We start from the raw sequence: 15,017 nt of genomic DNA on the forward strand, positions 1-15,017 counted from the left end.
ATAGCCGCCTAGCCTGCTTATCATGACTCAATGGTGGTGAGTGGTAGGAAGTTGAATTTGTACTTGATGGGTGAAATAAATAAAAAAAACATGACATTGGACATTGGAGTACTGTAAGCATATTTTGATGCCCATAGTATTGTATTTTTACTGACTCAAGTACAATTTTGAATACCTTTTACTTCTAACAGAGTAGTATTTCGTCATTGTTGTTTTGTTACTTTTACTCAAGTAAAACATCTGAGTAGGCCTACTTATTCCACCACTGAATATAATTGACACCACTCTGCCTGCAGTCTTCCACCCAGTTTCCTCCTTTACACAGGAGATGGGCTGATGTGGACTTTTCATTGTGCTTGTTTAGATAAAAGATTTTAAATGCATCTCCCTGCCTTCTCCAACTAGACATTAATGTCTTCCTAAAGCTACTTATACTAGACCATACCCGGTGAAGGGCGCAGGCGAAAGTAGTTGCAAACTGGGGGTTATTGCATGTCCTGTCGTGCGTCCCCACCCCCCGCGCGTCCCGTCGTGCCGTCCCCCCTCCTCCCCCCGCGGGTCCCGTCGCGGCACCCTCGTGCCTGGTTGAGAGATTTACTTAAACGCGACGTGCTACCAAGGATTGCAGTGCGTTACACACACACACACACACACACACACACACACACACACACACACACACACACACACACACACACACACACACAGCACGGAGCCTGTTCTGTCCTCTCTCTCTCCCCCTCTCTCTCTATCTCTATCTCCCCCTCTCTCTCTTTCCCCTCTCCTTGTGTGTCTCGGTGTTGCCATGTTCGCTTATTGTAAGCAGCTTACAATACACACTACCGCCAACACTGGTGGTAGTGTGTTTTTGGCGTTGTTTGTGAAAGTGCAGGTGGGCGTGGGTACGCGTTCTGAGCTTGTAGATCGGCTGTTTTCCAACAGGCAATGTATATGTGTGAAGGCGCTTCGTTTGGCCTTCTTTTCATAGACCTTCTTTTCATAGACCTTGTTGCTTGTAGGGCTTGCTTCGTTTGGCGTTGTTTTCATAGACCTTGCTGCTTGTTTCACGCGCGAAACCTGGCAACGTTATCTCCTATTGTTTGACACATAAACGCTAATAACTAAGAAGCTGAGATTTGATGAAATCGAAAAACGGGCTTCACAGTTAAGTTCAGATGGTAATGGTCAATGGCTGTGTGCAAAATCAGAGCAATTGCTCCAGCCACTGAGGAGAACCGGGTAGCTTCACCACTACATCACCACTACAGACAGACAAACGGACAGAGGTTACTCAAATTATAGGAGGATTGTAGGCCTACATTGAGCTCTATTCCGTGACAGTTACTCACCTCCTCCACCCGGTGGCGAAAGTCATGGCAGAGGTCATCAAATCTCTCTTTTGGCCCAAAAGAGAGGTCCTCTGACCAGGGGCCCTAAGGGGTTTGGGGCTCCAGGGACTCGGCCGTCACATCACACTGACCTTTGTTTTGTTAGGACTAGGCTCTATTCACAGCAGCCATATTATGAAGACATATGGACCCTTACGGGTCCATTTGGTTCCATTTGTACACTCTCAGAGTTACACACCTGTAAGGGGCCATTTGGAAGCCCATGAGGGTCCCTGGACCCCAACTGTAGACCCACTGGTGTTTCCAGTGGGCCAACATGCACAATATCATCAGCCTTCATTAGTATCATTGGTAACACCTGTGAATGTCTTCATAATATGGCTACTGTGAATAGAGCCTCTTGGGCATAGATATAGAAACCTAGATACCTCATTGGCCTCTGCAGTTCATTGTAGCGACTGGTATCTCAATACAAGGCTCTTCCGCAGGGCTGTTTGACTACTGACCAATCACATCGCGTTAACTACTGGCCAATCACAGCACGTCTAACTGACTAGTTGCTGCGCGGCTGCCTCTTAAGAAAAGACCCGCCCCACCTGCCTCTGATTGGCCTACCGAACGCCCCCTTCTGTGACGCACACGGAAGTTTCCAGCTTGCCCAAGCCTTATATGGGCTAGCCCTGCGGAACCAAGGTGCGGAACAAGGAAGCGCGCCCGAGATACGAACGCTTCAGAGCCGAAGGAGGCGTCTACCTTTATATGTCTATGCTCTTGGGCGCACTCTGGACATGTGGAGCGGTAGCCACTCAACTACTTCCCCCATGTTATGGGGGATTTTGAAATTTGTCCTGCTACACAGCAGCCTTGTATGCAACACATAATACACACCTTTGACATAACACAAAGAAAACAAAACAAATGAATTACATAAAAACATGAATACAACAAGAGCAATGATCCACCGTTCAGCTTGCCCATGTCTAGATTCTAAATTCAGCCTCAAAATCGACTGATGAACAAAGGACTTCTGTAGTCTGACCGTAATGCATTTTGGAACTTTATATCTCCTTTTTGAAGGTTGCAGCTTATATTCTCATTCAAAACATGGCTGGTGCTTCCTTGCCAAACTAAGTAGCCTATATTGTTGTAGATAGGCCTACTACTATGTAGATGGATAGTCTCTCACACACATCAATTGAAACATACAGTATATAAGCTATATCTGTTGCAAAATAAATACATATAAATGTATAAATACATATAAACCAAATTAAACAAAAACAAAGACAATGCATTCACAGGTTATTTAAAAAAATATATAAAACACACTTAATTTGGAGGATCATTTTCTCTTTTTTCAGTTGTCAATGTGAGACCCCACTGTCACCCTCCTGCGATAACTAACTGAAACGTAGGGTCCTGACCCCTAGTTTGAGTACCTCTGATCCACAGTAATAGCGATCAGATTCTGCTGCAAATCAAACTAAAAACAATTGGATTTACCTAAATATTAACCACTTGAACCCTAATGTCACTATTCTGGGGCAAACGTCTGGCAAAAATAGCAGATCTACAAGCTCACAACCCCACACCATGTGGCACGGGGCGAAACAGAATCTTTTGACCACAGATTGGAGCCATTTTGTGGTGAGGTCATCATTCATCTAGCCGTTCGTAGATGTGGTGATCAAAATAGAACATTTTAGTTAACTGAAATGAAAATTAAAACGAGGCTTGGCATAAAAGCGATAACTAACTGAAACTGTATTACAAAACTAACTAAAATAATAGAGAACGTGCACTTTTGTTTTCCTCAAAAATCTTCAAAAATAGCAGAGCTACATCATGCTGCTATCCCATATTACAATATAAAGCTGAAACTAGCAAAACTAAAAAACTAATATTGAACTTGATCTTATACGAACAGCACCTTTGAAGACGATATAAGGCCTGACTTTAGTGCCGTCAATCTTGTCAGCAACGACAGCGGTGAGATGGATTTTCTGATGTCCTTTGCAGGGTCCCTCTCTTTGTACTACTGCATCAATGGTGGGAGTGACCAAATGAAACCAAACTGCAATCATGTCCTCTAAAATCTCTCTAAAGCCAACGTGGTCAACGAGCGGAGTCTTTCAGTTAAGTGGATCTCGGTTCTTTCTGGGCCGTGGTGGTGCGACATCAAAGTGTGAGGCCATCGCACTGTAGAAATGGTTAGTGGCCAACCCTTGTTGGCCACACACATCTTGCCTCCATCACTCACTGTAGGGTACATTTCCATCGATTTATTTTGTATATTTTTTTCTTGATACTCGGTTATGTTTGTCACGCGTTGAACGAAGCCTGGTGATGGGAGGTTAGCAGACATCAGCTCAGCTCAGTCTTTTATTTAATTTTTTCCACTACCTGATTCTTCTTTTACCTGTATTTTTAACCTACTTTAAAATTATTTGTTATCTTAATTTTCTTATTATTATTACATTTAAATTGTATTTATTTTATTTTATTTTATTTTATTTTATTTTATTTTATTTTATTTTATTTTATTTTATTTTATTTTATTTTATTTTATTTTATTTTATTTTATTTTATTTTATTTTATTTTATTTTATTGCATTGCATTGCATTCCAGTATATATTATTATCTTGTTATATGGCATTGTTGTTGTTAGCACGTAGCTCTGTAGAGCTAGCCATCTATAGGAGGGCATGTGTGTGTGTGTGTGTGTGTGTGTGTGTGTGTGTGTGTGTGTGTGTGTGTGTGTGCACGCGTGTGCGTGTGCGTGTGTCTGTGTGTGCTTCTGTCTGTGTCTATATCTGTGTGTCTGTTTGTCCTGGGCAAACCTCTGGACCGATCACCACCACATTTTTGTAGCTCAGATTAGTACCTCCATTTTTTTTTCATCATTGTGTTCTATATACATTTTAGATATATTTATCAATTGGGCTCAGATCCGGCTGAAACATGCCCAAATTCAGAGATGACTGTCATCAACAATATGATGTTAACAGTCTTGCCCAAATATGGATTGCTATGATGTCATCAATATGATGATGATGACATGATGTCAGAGATCCACATGGAAGCTATACGCATTAATTGTGCAGGCATCGCTGGCATAAAGCCTGAATATAAGCTCATAGGCCGACTTTATTATCAATATAAACCTTTTCACACTGTTTGCATTGCAAGGTGTCACATCAACACTGCATTTCTGCACTTCAGTCAGTCTAACACACTTTTCCTTCAATGTATCAAAAGTGTTGTTTGAAGAGGTGTAAACCAGTCATTAGTCCATGGGCTAGGGAGAGCCAAGTTATGTTTTGTTCGCTCTATTCTACTATAACTTGATATTTTATTTTATTTTCTTCTCAAAAGTTTGGCACGCTCTCTAGCACCGGCATACTCTAACTTAGAGGCTTCATTCAGACTTAGAAATATTTGTCTCCTTCCTGAGTAGCCGGGACTTTTTGAATTTTGGGGGAAATACATTTTGAAATAGTGAACTTTTAAAAGAACTACGTGTTCAGGCAGCACCTAGTATCGCAGATCAGAGCGCTGCTTGACCAACCTGCAAAGCGGTTGAGTTGGCCAATCTAATCCCGATGTTACATTTGTGACTCCCACCGTCCACCCACCCACAAGGTATTTTTAATATAGGAGGATTTTTGGTCATGGTCGATGCGACATCCACCATCAATAAATCAACTTGGAAGAGTTTGGAAGTGGAGTCCCACACGGTTTGTTTCTCCAATACCCACCTAGTCCTTAGAAGTTACAAAGCAGCAGATACTCTATGCATCTATAACAAACAATAAAGTCTATCCTATCCTCTGAGTGGGACCCTGAGCAGTCGTTGCAGAAGGTGCCGGTGATGCGTCACCGAACATTAGCTTCCTGAGAATGCCAGAGTAGAACGGTCCATAGACACGCTTGTTGTAGTTGACCAGGCCGATGAACTTGGCCCCCAGGGATGCCAGCTCCGGCTGGATGGCTGTCAGGCCGGCAGGTACCTGTTCCAGTTTATCCAGGGGCTTGGGTGCAGTGACGAGACCCACAAAGTACTGATTTACACGCTCCTCAACGAGACTGCGGATAGGGTTGTCCTTCTGGGCGAGGCTGCAGATCTGGCCGGTGAGTGAGGCCTGCAGCGTTGGGGTCAGCGAGGGATACTCCCTCTGTGTCAGAGACTTGTTTAGCTCACGGCAGATCTGGGCACTGGAAGTCTTTAGCGCCGCCTCCAGGGCGAAGTTGGGACTGTGCAACCCATCCAGGAGAACGCTGATCGTCCTTTTGAGGTGGTCGGCCAGAGAGGACAGGCCTTGGATCGGGCCCCCGATGGCACTGTAGACGATAAGCAACACCCCGTTTACTGCCTGGAGTTGCTGAAGCCGCCACTGAATGTCCCACAGACGAATCTCGTCCGTCATCAAGGTCTCCGGCAGTGGGCTGCTGCAGTCCCAGGTAAGGAGACGGAGGAAGGCGTTATCGATGACCAGGAAGGGTGCGGGCAGGGCCGTCTGACCTTTCTCCTGACCATGGGTCTGCTCTGTGGGGTTCATGATCAGCACCAGTTCCTCCAGTGATGCATTGATCCAGGAGTTTGTGTGGTCCAAGGCGCTGGGCATAGTGTCTACGATGTTCTGGAATGTGGCTCTCTCATATTCCACGGCTTGCTTCTTTAGCACAGGTCTCAGGTTCTTGATGGTGAAGTTGAGCATGTCTAGCTTCATCAAGTCCAGCACACAGAAGATCTCCTTGAACAGCGTCACTATGTTGTCTGTGATCCCGTAAAGTTTCTTGACTTCCTCGTCTCTGGCTGGTGCGCACAGCTTGCCCATGGTAGTGATTATGTACGAAGCGAGCTCTCGGAAATCCACTGCGTCATTGTCGGCCTGCCGGCGAATCAGGTCAATGTCCAGAGCCTCCATGATCTGGTTCCGCATCCAAATGGCTCTGGTCAAGGACAGTAGGGTCTCTTTGATCTCCTTCAGTAGTTGTATGGCAAACTCATACTGCGGTGGGTCGTGGTTCAGCTTAGACTCCAGGGTATCCCAGAAGGCACTGTGGACGATGTCTTTGACTAGTTTGCCCAAACTGTTCTGAGGCAGTTTCAGTGTCTCCAGGGCGAAGCTGGGATTGACGATAATCTCGTGGGCCAGGGTGAGATTGTACAGGTCCCTGGCAGAGGCCATGACTTCATCCATGGTTATGTCAGGAGCGCTGGGGGAGGCGGTGCTGGTGAGGCTGTCAGGGGAAGCGTCCAGGTCGCTGGAGGTTGACGTGGGATGCTCGTCATTTAGAGGCATGTTTGGTTAGATTCTTCTATGGCTGCTGGTGTCCTGTCACTCCTGTTATTTCGAGCTCAACGTCTTGCATAAGACCCCTTTATGTCCCTTTTAATGTCCATAGGCCCTTTTATGCCCATATATGGATGGATACCCCTGATGTCATTAGTATATGCCCATATATGGGGTCTGGGGTTCAATCGACTTCACTGCACTGCACTCCTTGGCGACACGGCTTGAAATTGATCAGCCAGACGTTTACGCAAAGAGCAAGTAGGCTACACACTGACACACACACACACACACACACACACACACACACACACACACACACACACACACACACACGTAGAGATTTGCGTCATGTATAGTTAGACTATCTGTGCTTTTATTTTGACAACGGGTACAACGAGTGTATTATGCATTTGTATTGCATTAACCGTCGGGGGCATGGATTCCCCACTTGCATCGTTCCCGAGTTGAGCACCGGTCTATATAAAGGCTGACATGTAGTGCCAGTTCTTTCAGTCAAATGGTGACAGAGAACTATGTGTTGTATGTAAGATGATATTAGTAAGTAGTGAGTGTTCTGTCAGTACATACGTATGAGCTGTTCTAAACTTCTGTCCTGGCAAAGCACAAAGCAGGAAACATATTGTGTCGGTGGTGATGGTAGTTTTGGATGGGGGTTAGGTGTTTAATATTGTGGTGATGGTGGTTTTGGATGTGGTAAGGTGTTTAATATTGTGGTGATGGTGGCTTTAGCTGGGGTTAGGTGTTTAATATCGTGGTGATGGTGGTTTTGGATGGGGTAAGGTGTTTAACAGTATGGTGGCGGTGATAGTTTTGGACGGGGGTTCGGTGTTTGTCCCTCAAATAACATTACATTACTCACTTCTTTGCACGACAATTAGGAAAAGAATGCAAAACTACAAGCCCACAACGTGTCGCAATGCATCGCACAGGTTGAAAGTGATTCATTTCGCCATAATTTCACTACCAGCTAGAATCCAATGTGAGAATGAACTGTATAAGAACGACTATTCAGATCACAGGTTTTCTCTCCCCACCTACTGTATAAACAGATGTAGAATTATGTACTCAATCTAATGTAACATCTAAATCTTCTTTTATGGGGTCCCTGGCAACAAATATTTTAAAATGGGGGTCTAACATGTATCAATGTAGGGGTCCTTGAAAACATCGGTACCAAGCAAAAGCTCAATAAGATATTTCCACAAACAGATCATTCATGTGAACGCTGTCGGCTGGACCCAGCATCATTGGCTTATATTCTGAAATTCCCCAAGAACATCAAGTTCTTGAAGCAATATTTATCAGACCTTATCAGGAAGTTTTGCATGGACCTATCAACATAGATTCATTGAAGGAATAATTATGGTATAATAAAGTCAGTCTACTGGCAAGAAGATTAATCTTACTCATTTGGAAACAGAAAACTGCACCAACATACTGAATGAAGGATGTAATGAAATACTTTTTCTAATAAAAAAAATAAGTAAAAAAATTGTGCGTGCGTGCATGTGCTTTGTGTGTGTGTAAGCTGTACCATGCGGTATGGGGTGGGTTTACAACGCTACAATCTCGATGTTTTATGAATAACACCGGATCTACAAAAAAAAAAGAAAAGTTAAATTAAATAAAATATTAAATAGCCCCAGATCTATTCTATTCATCTGCCATTACAATCATGCATTTAAGCCCTCACAAAACATTTTGGGTCGTCTGCGTATTATTCAAGCAGCACATCTACTTCACTCCACTTGGCACGTGCCCAATTTTTGTGAACGTGCGCACGAGAAAGAGCACTCTGTTTACAGAGCTTGCCAGTTGTTGTTGTTGTATCAGGTTAGCTAAGGCGAAGACTATAAGACGATATAAGAAAAACATTTTTTTTTAAAAGAAGAAAAAAAGATGAAGCTAGCTAGCTAGTCTTGCTCAGTAGTTGACAATTTTTTTGTCACAACCCACACACCATTAAAAAAAGCACACCTTTATTATAACTAGGGCTGTCACGATTATGAACTTTTACTTGATTAATTGTCACTCAAATAATTGTGATTAATGATTAAATTGTGTTTCTGTCGTTGAACATTATTGAAACATTATTAATACTACATTCTGTTTGGCTTTTAGTCTTCGTAAACAAAAGTTGCACAGGGCAGATATGACAAATAACACATATTTCATTACTTTATTCTTAAAAATAAACATTAATAGAGAAAAAAGACGATCTATAAGCTCAAAACGCACCTTGAGCTTGTAGATCTGGTATTTCCACAATTTTTGACATTTTATGAAAATATTGGACATTTTTAACATGAAAATGATTATGCCGATTATTCCAAAAAAAAAGCAAGAAACAATTATATAATAATTGTGACAGTCCGTTTAGACAACATATACAGTACATTTGCCTTTTTTCCTTTTCCCTACACACACCCATTCTTGAGAATTGGGACAAATCATGTCCTACCAAACATTAATATCAACTTTTTTTAAATCGTTTTTTCGTTGTCAACTCCTACAAAAACATAATTTGATCAGGCATAAACAGGTTTTAGCTGTATTCTAAGGTCCCCTGTCTCACTTCCTGGTTTAAACAAAGTATGGAAAGCTGCGAAAGCTCTGGTAAGCTTTCTATTTTTTTTTATAAATGCACTAAATAATATTACTATCTGGTGTGTCCCAACCATAACATGTCAACTCCATCAGTCCTTCTAAATCCAAACTAATAAAAAAAAAAAAAAAAAAATCAATTTAATTCTATTAGCATTAATAGAACCTAAGCAACTTTGAAAAAATATATTGTCAACTCACTACGACAGTGCTGTGGAGTGAAAAAAAAAAAAGACTCAACTCTGTCAGATACAGTACGCCATGTTATGGAGTTGACATCTAAAAAAAATGTGGGAGGTAGGCCCATTACATGGTTTAATAGTGGACACTTTGATTTTCTTACATATATTTTCCCGTCATAATTGAAGAAACTATGAAAAAATAAATAAAAATAAAGTTTTTTTTCCCGATTCTCAAGAATGGGTAGACAATACAGTTCAAATACAGAACAATTCACACCCGACATAAGTACATAGCAATTCACACCCAGCATAGAGACACTAATGGTACAATTATCTTTGAATTAACAATTAGGCAGTCCAAGCACAGTTGCAACTCAGTTTGTCTTTTCTTTTCATAAATGAACGTCCTACTTCATCACAAAAGTAGCGAAAATAGCAGATATTGTAGATCGCTATTTACTCTACTTGACATTGTTTTTTAAATGTTTTATATAATAAAAAGGTAATAAAAAAGGAATGGTTTTGGACATACAAGGTTTCCACTCGACAGCAACAATATTTAGAGGTGAAAGTACCATTTTTACATTCCTTGTTTTAGTGGACCTTTGAAGTCACTACACTGTGTGTGTGTGTGTGTGTGTGTGTGTGTGTGTGTGTGTGTGTGTGTGTGTGTGTGTGTGTGTGTGTGTGTGTGTGTGTGTGTGTGTGTGTGTGTGTGTCTGTGTCTGTGTGTGCTTGTGTGTGCCTGCATGCATGCATGTGCAATAAGCATAAAATCACTTACAGGAGGTGAAAAAGAGTGAAATGGAAGGAACAAAGACCAGGTGATGATTAAAGTAGACGCATGGCAGGTGTGCAGACGATACACAGCACAATAAAACAAAAATACAGTGTAAATGCAGAATGATTTGTAAAATAAATAACCGTATACAAATAAAAGGGAAAATGAGACGGTTGATAGTTTTGTTGTGTTTTGTTGTGGGTAGATAAAAGTAAAAATCACACAAACTTTTATATATATTTTTTTTTTACCAGTATGTATAAATGAATAAATAACATGTGTATCTAATCATCACATCAAAAAAATGAGATTTTGTTCGATTTTGTTTGGCATAATGCTGATTGCATCCTTGTTATGAGCAGGAGAGAGTAGAGATGAGGGCTGTGACAGACACTCTGTAGAACAGATGTCTATGAGAGGGTCTTGTCTCCGTCTGTCCGGAGCTATCTCACAAAATGCTGGACGCATTGGCGCCAAATATTTATGTTTGCACACTGTCAGTAGGACAGATTACTACCACCACACATAATTTTGCTACCACCACACATAATTTTGTTTTTTCACATTTTGAAATATTTATCTTAAATTTTATAATGAAGAAAGTCAATGCGGCTTGGATCAGGACCATGTCCACATTATGTAAATGACTTGTGTCATCAATATGATTTGTGATCAATAAGACATCATCCATACACCGGAAATCTAAGTGCACGTCATTATGGCTCTTATAAGAGCTAGTTAGCTATGGTAACACAATGCCTCATTAATCATGACAAATTCAATCATGCAAAGTGCAGAAAAAGGAGCGCAGAATGTTCCACCTACATATCTCCATATTTGGGCATTATCAATATGATGTCAAAGATCCACATTGGAGCCATGCCATCACTGGACCCCGTCTAACCACACGTTTCCTGGGATTCTGATTCTGCTCCTGACAAAAAAAAAGAAATAAATGAATAGTTTCAGCAAGCACTCAGATTGCAATCATTTAGTTTATTTTAACTCCATGTTGTGAAAGCTAGCCTACACACCAGACACCTTTTGATTCACATCGATTATATTCGTTATACGCTGAAATAACTAGCCGACACAAACACGGGATCACTGCCCTCCACTCTCCTACCTATCCAGCATCACTGGTGGCTCTGCAGTGCCTTGGGTTGGCTCCCACAGTATCAGTTTGCTTGCCATCAGTTCCGGGTGCCTAATACCGTGGCCCTAAGAGTCTCATCCCTCTCTCTCTCTCTCTCTCTCTCTGACCTTGTCCATGACCTGCAGGAGAACCCCGTAGAGGGCCACATTACATTGCGAGTGTGGTCCTCCTGTCTCCGTAACATCAAGTGCCATTCGTAGCATTCTTGTGTATATGCCATCCAGGACCATTTCCTACTGTACTGGGGAATAACTTGAAAATGGTGCAAAATCTAACGATTTATGGGCTGGGCTAAGCCCCAGTGTTTCAAGATCCTAACGATGCCCTTGTGCTGTACATTTGTACATTTGTGCAAAGACAATAATACAGTAAAAGAAATTCAGTTTCATCCTCTTTTCCAAGAGCTTGTGTTTGCTTGATGTGTCTTGTTGACTTTTGTGCAGATGCATTGTCATTGGAGCGTATTACCAGTGTTCTGACATGGGACATTGTCTTCGTGTCACTTATTGGTTAAGCAGAGCAAGTGATATGACCAGCTGTAAGCATAAACACCCCTCTCATGTTGCATCCTAATCGCCAGAAGGAGTGCAGTGGTCTGGGTTCCTCCATTGTTGTGAAGTTATTACAGTCAGACGTTACTCTTCACATGCCTGTTTAGTTGTCCTGGAGGGAACTTTAGTTGACCTCCTTGTCTTCTGGGACTGTTTCAGACAGACAGAAGTTATTTGCTGTGACAGGTGTGAATCACCCACTCAGCCTACACCTTTATACCACTGATTCAAGGGCACTCTTTTTGATACATGAGTGATCATGTCCAATTGATAATGATCATAATATGGAAATAGCTGACGTGGAAGGCATACTTTATTTACACCAATGTCACCTTTGCTCCATCAAAAAGTATTTACTTTGGTAGTTTTAGACCTTTCTGAGATATGTCATGATTATTTTTGTCGTCTTTTAAAAAGGTTTCATTTAAATTAAAAAACTTGATAACCCTCCACCAAACCCCCTAACCCCCCAAAAAGGCTTAGAATTCAAATAAAAAGCTAAAGGACTGACTACTCATCTGGACTTCTGAAGGTAGGTGGAGATGTCAATCTCGTCTGGAAGTTCAGGCACATTGACCTCGAAGCGCTCCTGCACATCATGCAAAATCTTGCTGTCGGCATCGTCTGACACAAAGGTAATGGCCAGACCTTTGGTACCGAACCGACCAGCACGGGCCACCCTGTGCAAATAGTTGTCGGAATCTTCTGGCATGTCATAGTTGAAGACAATGTTGACCCGCTCAATGTCCATCCCTCTGCCGAAGAGGTTGGTGGCCACCAGGATCCGGCTCTGGAATTCCTTGAACTGTTGATAGCGGGCCAGCCTCTCCTCCTGAGCCATTCCCTTGTGGATGGAGATGGCGGGGAAATTCTGGTCCACCATAAGCTTGGACAACGCCACGCAGCGCTGAATGGATTTGACAAAGATCACCACCTGGTTGAACTCCAAGGCGTCGAGCAGCTCACACAGTTTCTTGTTCTTCTCCTTGTCCAGCACCTTGCAGTAGTACTGCTGCAGACCGTGGAGTGTCAGCTTGGTCTCGTCGTTCACAAACACCTCCAGCGGCTCCTGCATGAACTTTCGGCAGACGGGTCGGATCTCTTTGCTCAGCGTGGCGCTGAACATCATGCACTGCTTATCGTGGGGCGTGAGCTTGAAGATGTCCTGGACGTCGCGCCTCATGTCCAGCTGCTCCAGCATCTTGTCACACTCGTCCAGGACAAAGTGTTTGATGTTCTTCAGGTTGAGGGTCTTGTTGCGGATGAGCACCAGGATGCGACCCGGCGTTCCCACCACGATGTGGGGGCAGTTCTTCTTCAGCGTCTCCTCGTCCTTCTTGATGGACAGGCCGCCGAAGAACACACCCGTCTTCACGTTGTGTATGTACTTGGAGAAACGCTCATACTCCTTGTTGATCTGGAAGGCCAACTCCCGCGTGTGGCACATGACCAACACCGACACGTGTCCGTCAGTGGGCGCAATCTGCTGCAGTGTGGCCAGCACAAACACAGCCGTCTTTCCCATACCAGATTTGGCCTGGCAAAGGATGTCTACGCCCAGAATGGCCTGGGGGATGCAGTCGTGCTGGACCTCAGAAGGATGCTCGAAACCGCAGTCGTTGATGGCGCGGAGCAGCTCGGCTTTGAGCAGGAAGTCTTTGAAGCTGGAGCTATGGATGGAGGCATAGGAACCCTTCACTTTTTCCTTGCCGGCCGGGGTGGCACGCCCCGCGGTGGAAGCCTGAGGCTCCTCATCTTCTTCGAAGTCTAACAGCTCGGTTTCAACATCATTGTCAACCATCTTTGTTTTGTCGCTATGTCTCTCAATGGATGTCCGTCTTCACTGTTTCTATCTCCGTGACACTCTGACTATCTCTCAGATGCAGTCAACTTATAAAGGCATTTTCAGCCTACAACACCACCTTTTATTGGCTGAAATGTCTATATGTCTATATATGGCACAGCACCATGTGTGGCTAGCAACCTCGATTTGCACAGGTGCCATTACAGCTTGTCCATGTACGGCCACAAGTTTCACATAATGTTCCTTCTTGCCAGTCTGTGATTTAAGTTGGCATTTAAAACTTGGACATTCTAATCAGCACTTATTCCTCTCTAAATGACACTGGATCCAATTAAATTTTGATGCAGTTCAAAATTACTGGTTCTCAAAGTTGGGTCCAGGGACCACTAGGAGTCCAAATGGACCCTTACGGGTCTGTAACTCCAAGAGTGTACCAATGAAACCAAATGGACCCATAGGGGTTCATCATCATGGCCTAATGCATATCAAACTGGGGGTCCTTGAAATTAAAAGGGTTAGGAATCACACTACATAATGTCAATGACATGCTAACACCATTATGATACATCACTCTTTTCCATTGACATAAAAGCAGTTTGGATTCATTGATCCTGTGATTCTCAACCACACATTCTTTAAGGACACCCAGTTTGATATTCATTAAGCCACCAACCCCCTGTGGGACCCGTTCATGAAAGACCCATTGTAATTGTTGTTGTGAGAGTAACATTGTACCCATCCTGAGAGTCCCCCTCTACCGATTGACAAGATATGGACGTACGGGGATCCCTGATGTCATCAGAAACTGCTGACGTCGCGCTGGTGACATACATGGGTATATGTGATGGGGTTCTTCTGTGCATGCCATTCACTTATATTGGCGCAGCTGCACAAACGCGACGTGAGCTTGTAATGTCAGAGTGTCAGTCAGTGACAACAGCAAGGGCTGTCCGCTCCCCTGTTAGAATAGTCTCCATATAATATGGGCATGTTAAGTTTGTGACGTCCACTGTCCACCCAATGTCCTAATGTATAGGATAGGATAGAAGATAGATTGATTACTTTGTACAGTACGTGTAGTACAGTCAAAAGCTATGCTAAAAGGATAACACATAAAGCCCCGGGGGGCTTGTATCCATTGTGGTCCATTGTACTGAGATACTCGCCCGGTGAAACGCACATCTCCTCCAGGGAATCTCTGATGTCATGACTTCATATCGATGATGTCAGTGTGGGACTCCATATTTGGGCACGACTGATGAGCGGTT

At 43.1% G+C, this 15,017-nt stretch overlaps 2 protein-coding genes across 2 annotated transcripts; both read right to left on the reverse strand.

Annotated features, from left to right (window-relative positions):
- Positions 1-5,168: 5,168 nt before the first annotated feature.
- LOC311065188 (T-complex protein 11-like protein 2) lies at positions 5,169-6,656 on the reverse strand (the record flags this gene model as incomplete). Its single annotated transcript, XM_084085405.1, has 1 exon — positions 5,169-6,656. One exon carries the CDS (start codon positions 6,654-6,656, stop codon positions 5,169-5,171), a length of 1,488 nt encoding a protein of 495 aa, XP_083941531.1.
- A 5,803-nt stretch (positions 6,657-12,459) lies between these two features.
- LOC311065256 (ATP-dependent RNA helicase DDX39A-like) lies at positions 12,460-13,752 on the reverse strand (the record flags this gene model as incomplete). Its single annotated transcript, XM_084085502.1, has 1 exon — positions 12,460-13,752. Exon 1 carries the CDS (start codon positions 13,744-13,746, stop codon positions 12,460-12,462), a length of 1,287 nt encoding a protein of 428 aa, XP_083941628.1. The 5' UTR covers positions 13,747-13,752.
- Between the last annotated feature and the right edge of the window lie 1,265 nt (positions 13,753-15,017).

Source organism: Gymnoscopelus microlampas (genome assembly GCF_963454915.1).
Source record: "Gymnoscopelus microlampas genome assembly, chromosome: 17".
Classification (NCBI taxonomy): domain Eukaryota; kingdom Metazoa; phylum Chordata; class Actinopteri; order Myctophiformes; family Myctophidae; genus Gymnoscopelus; species Gymnoscopelus microlampas.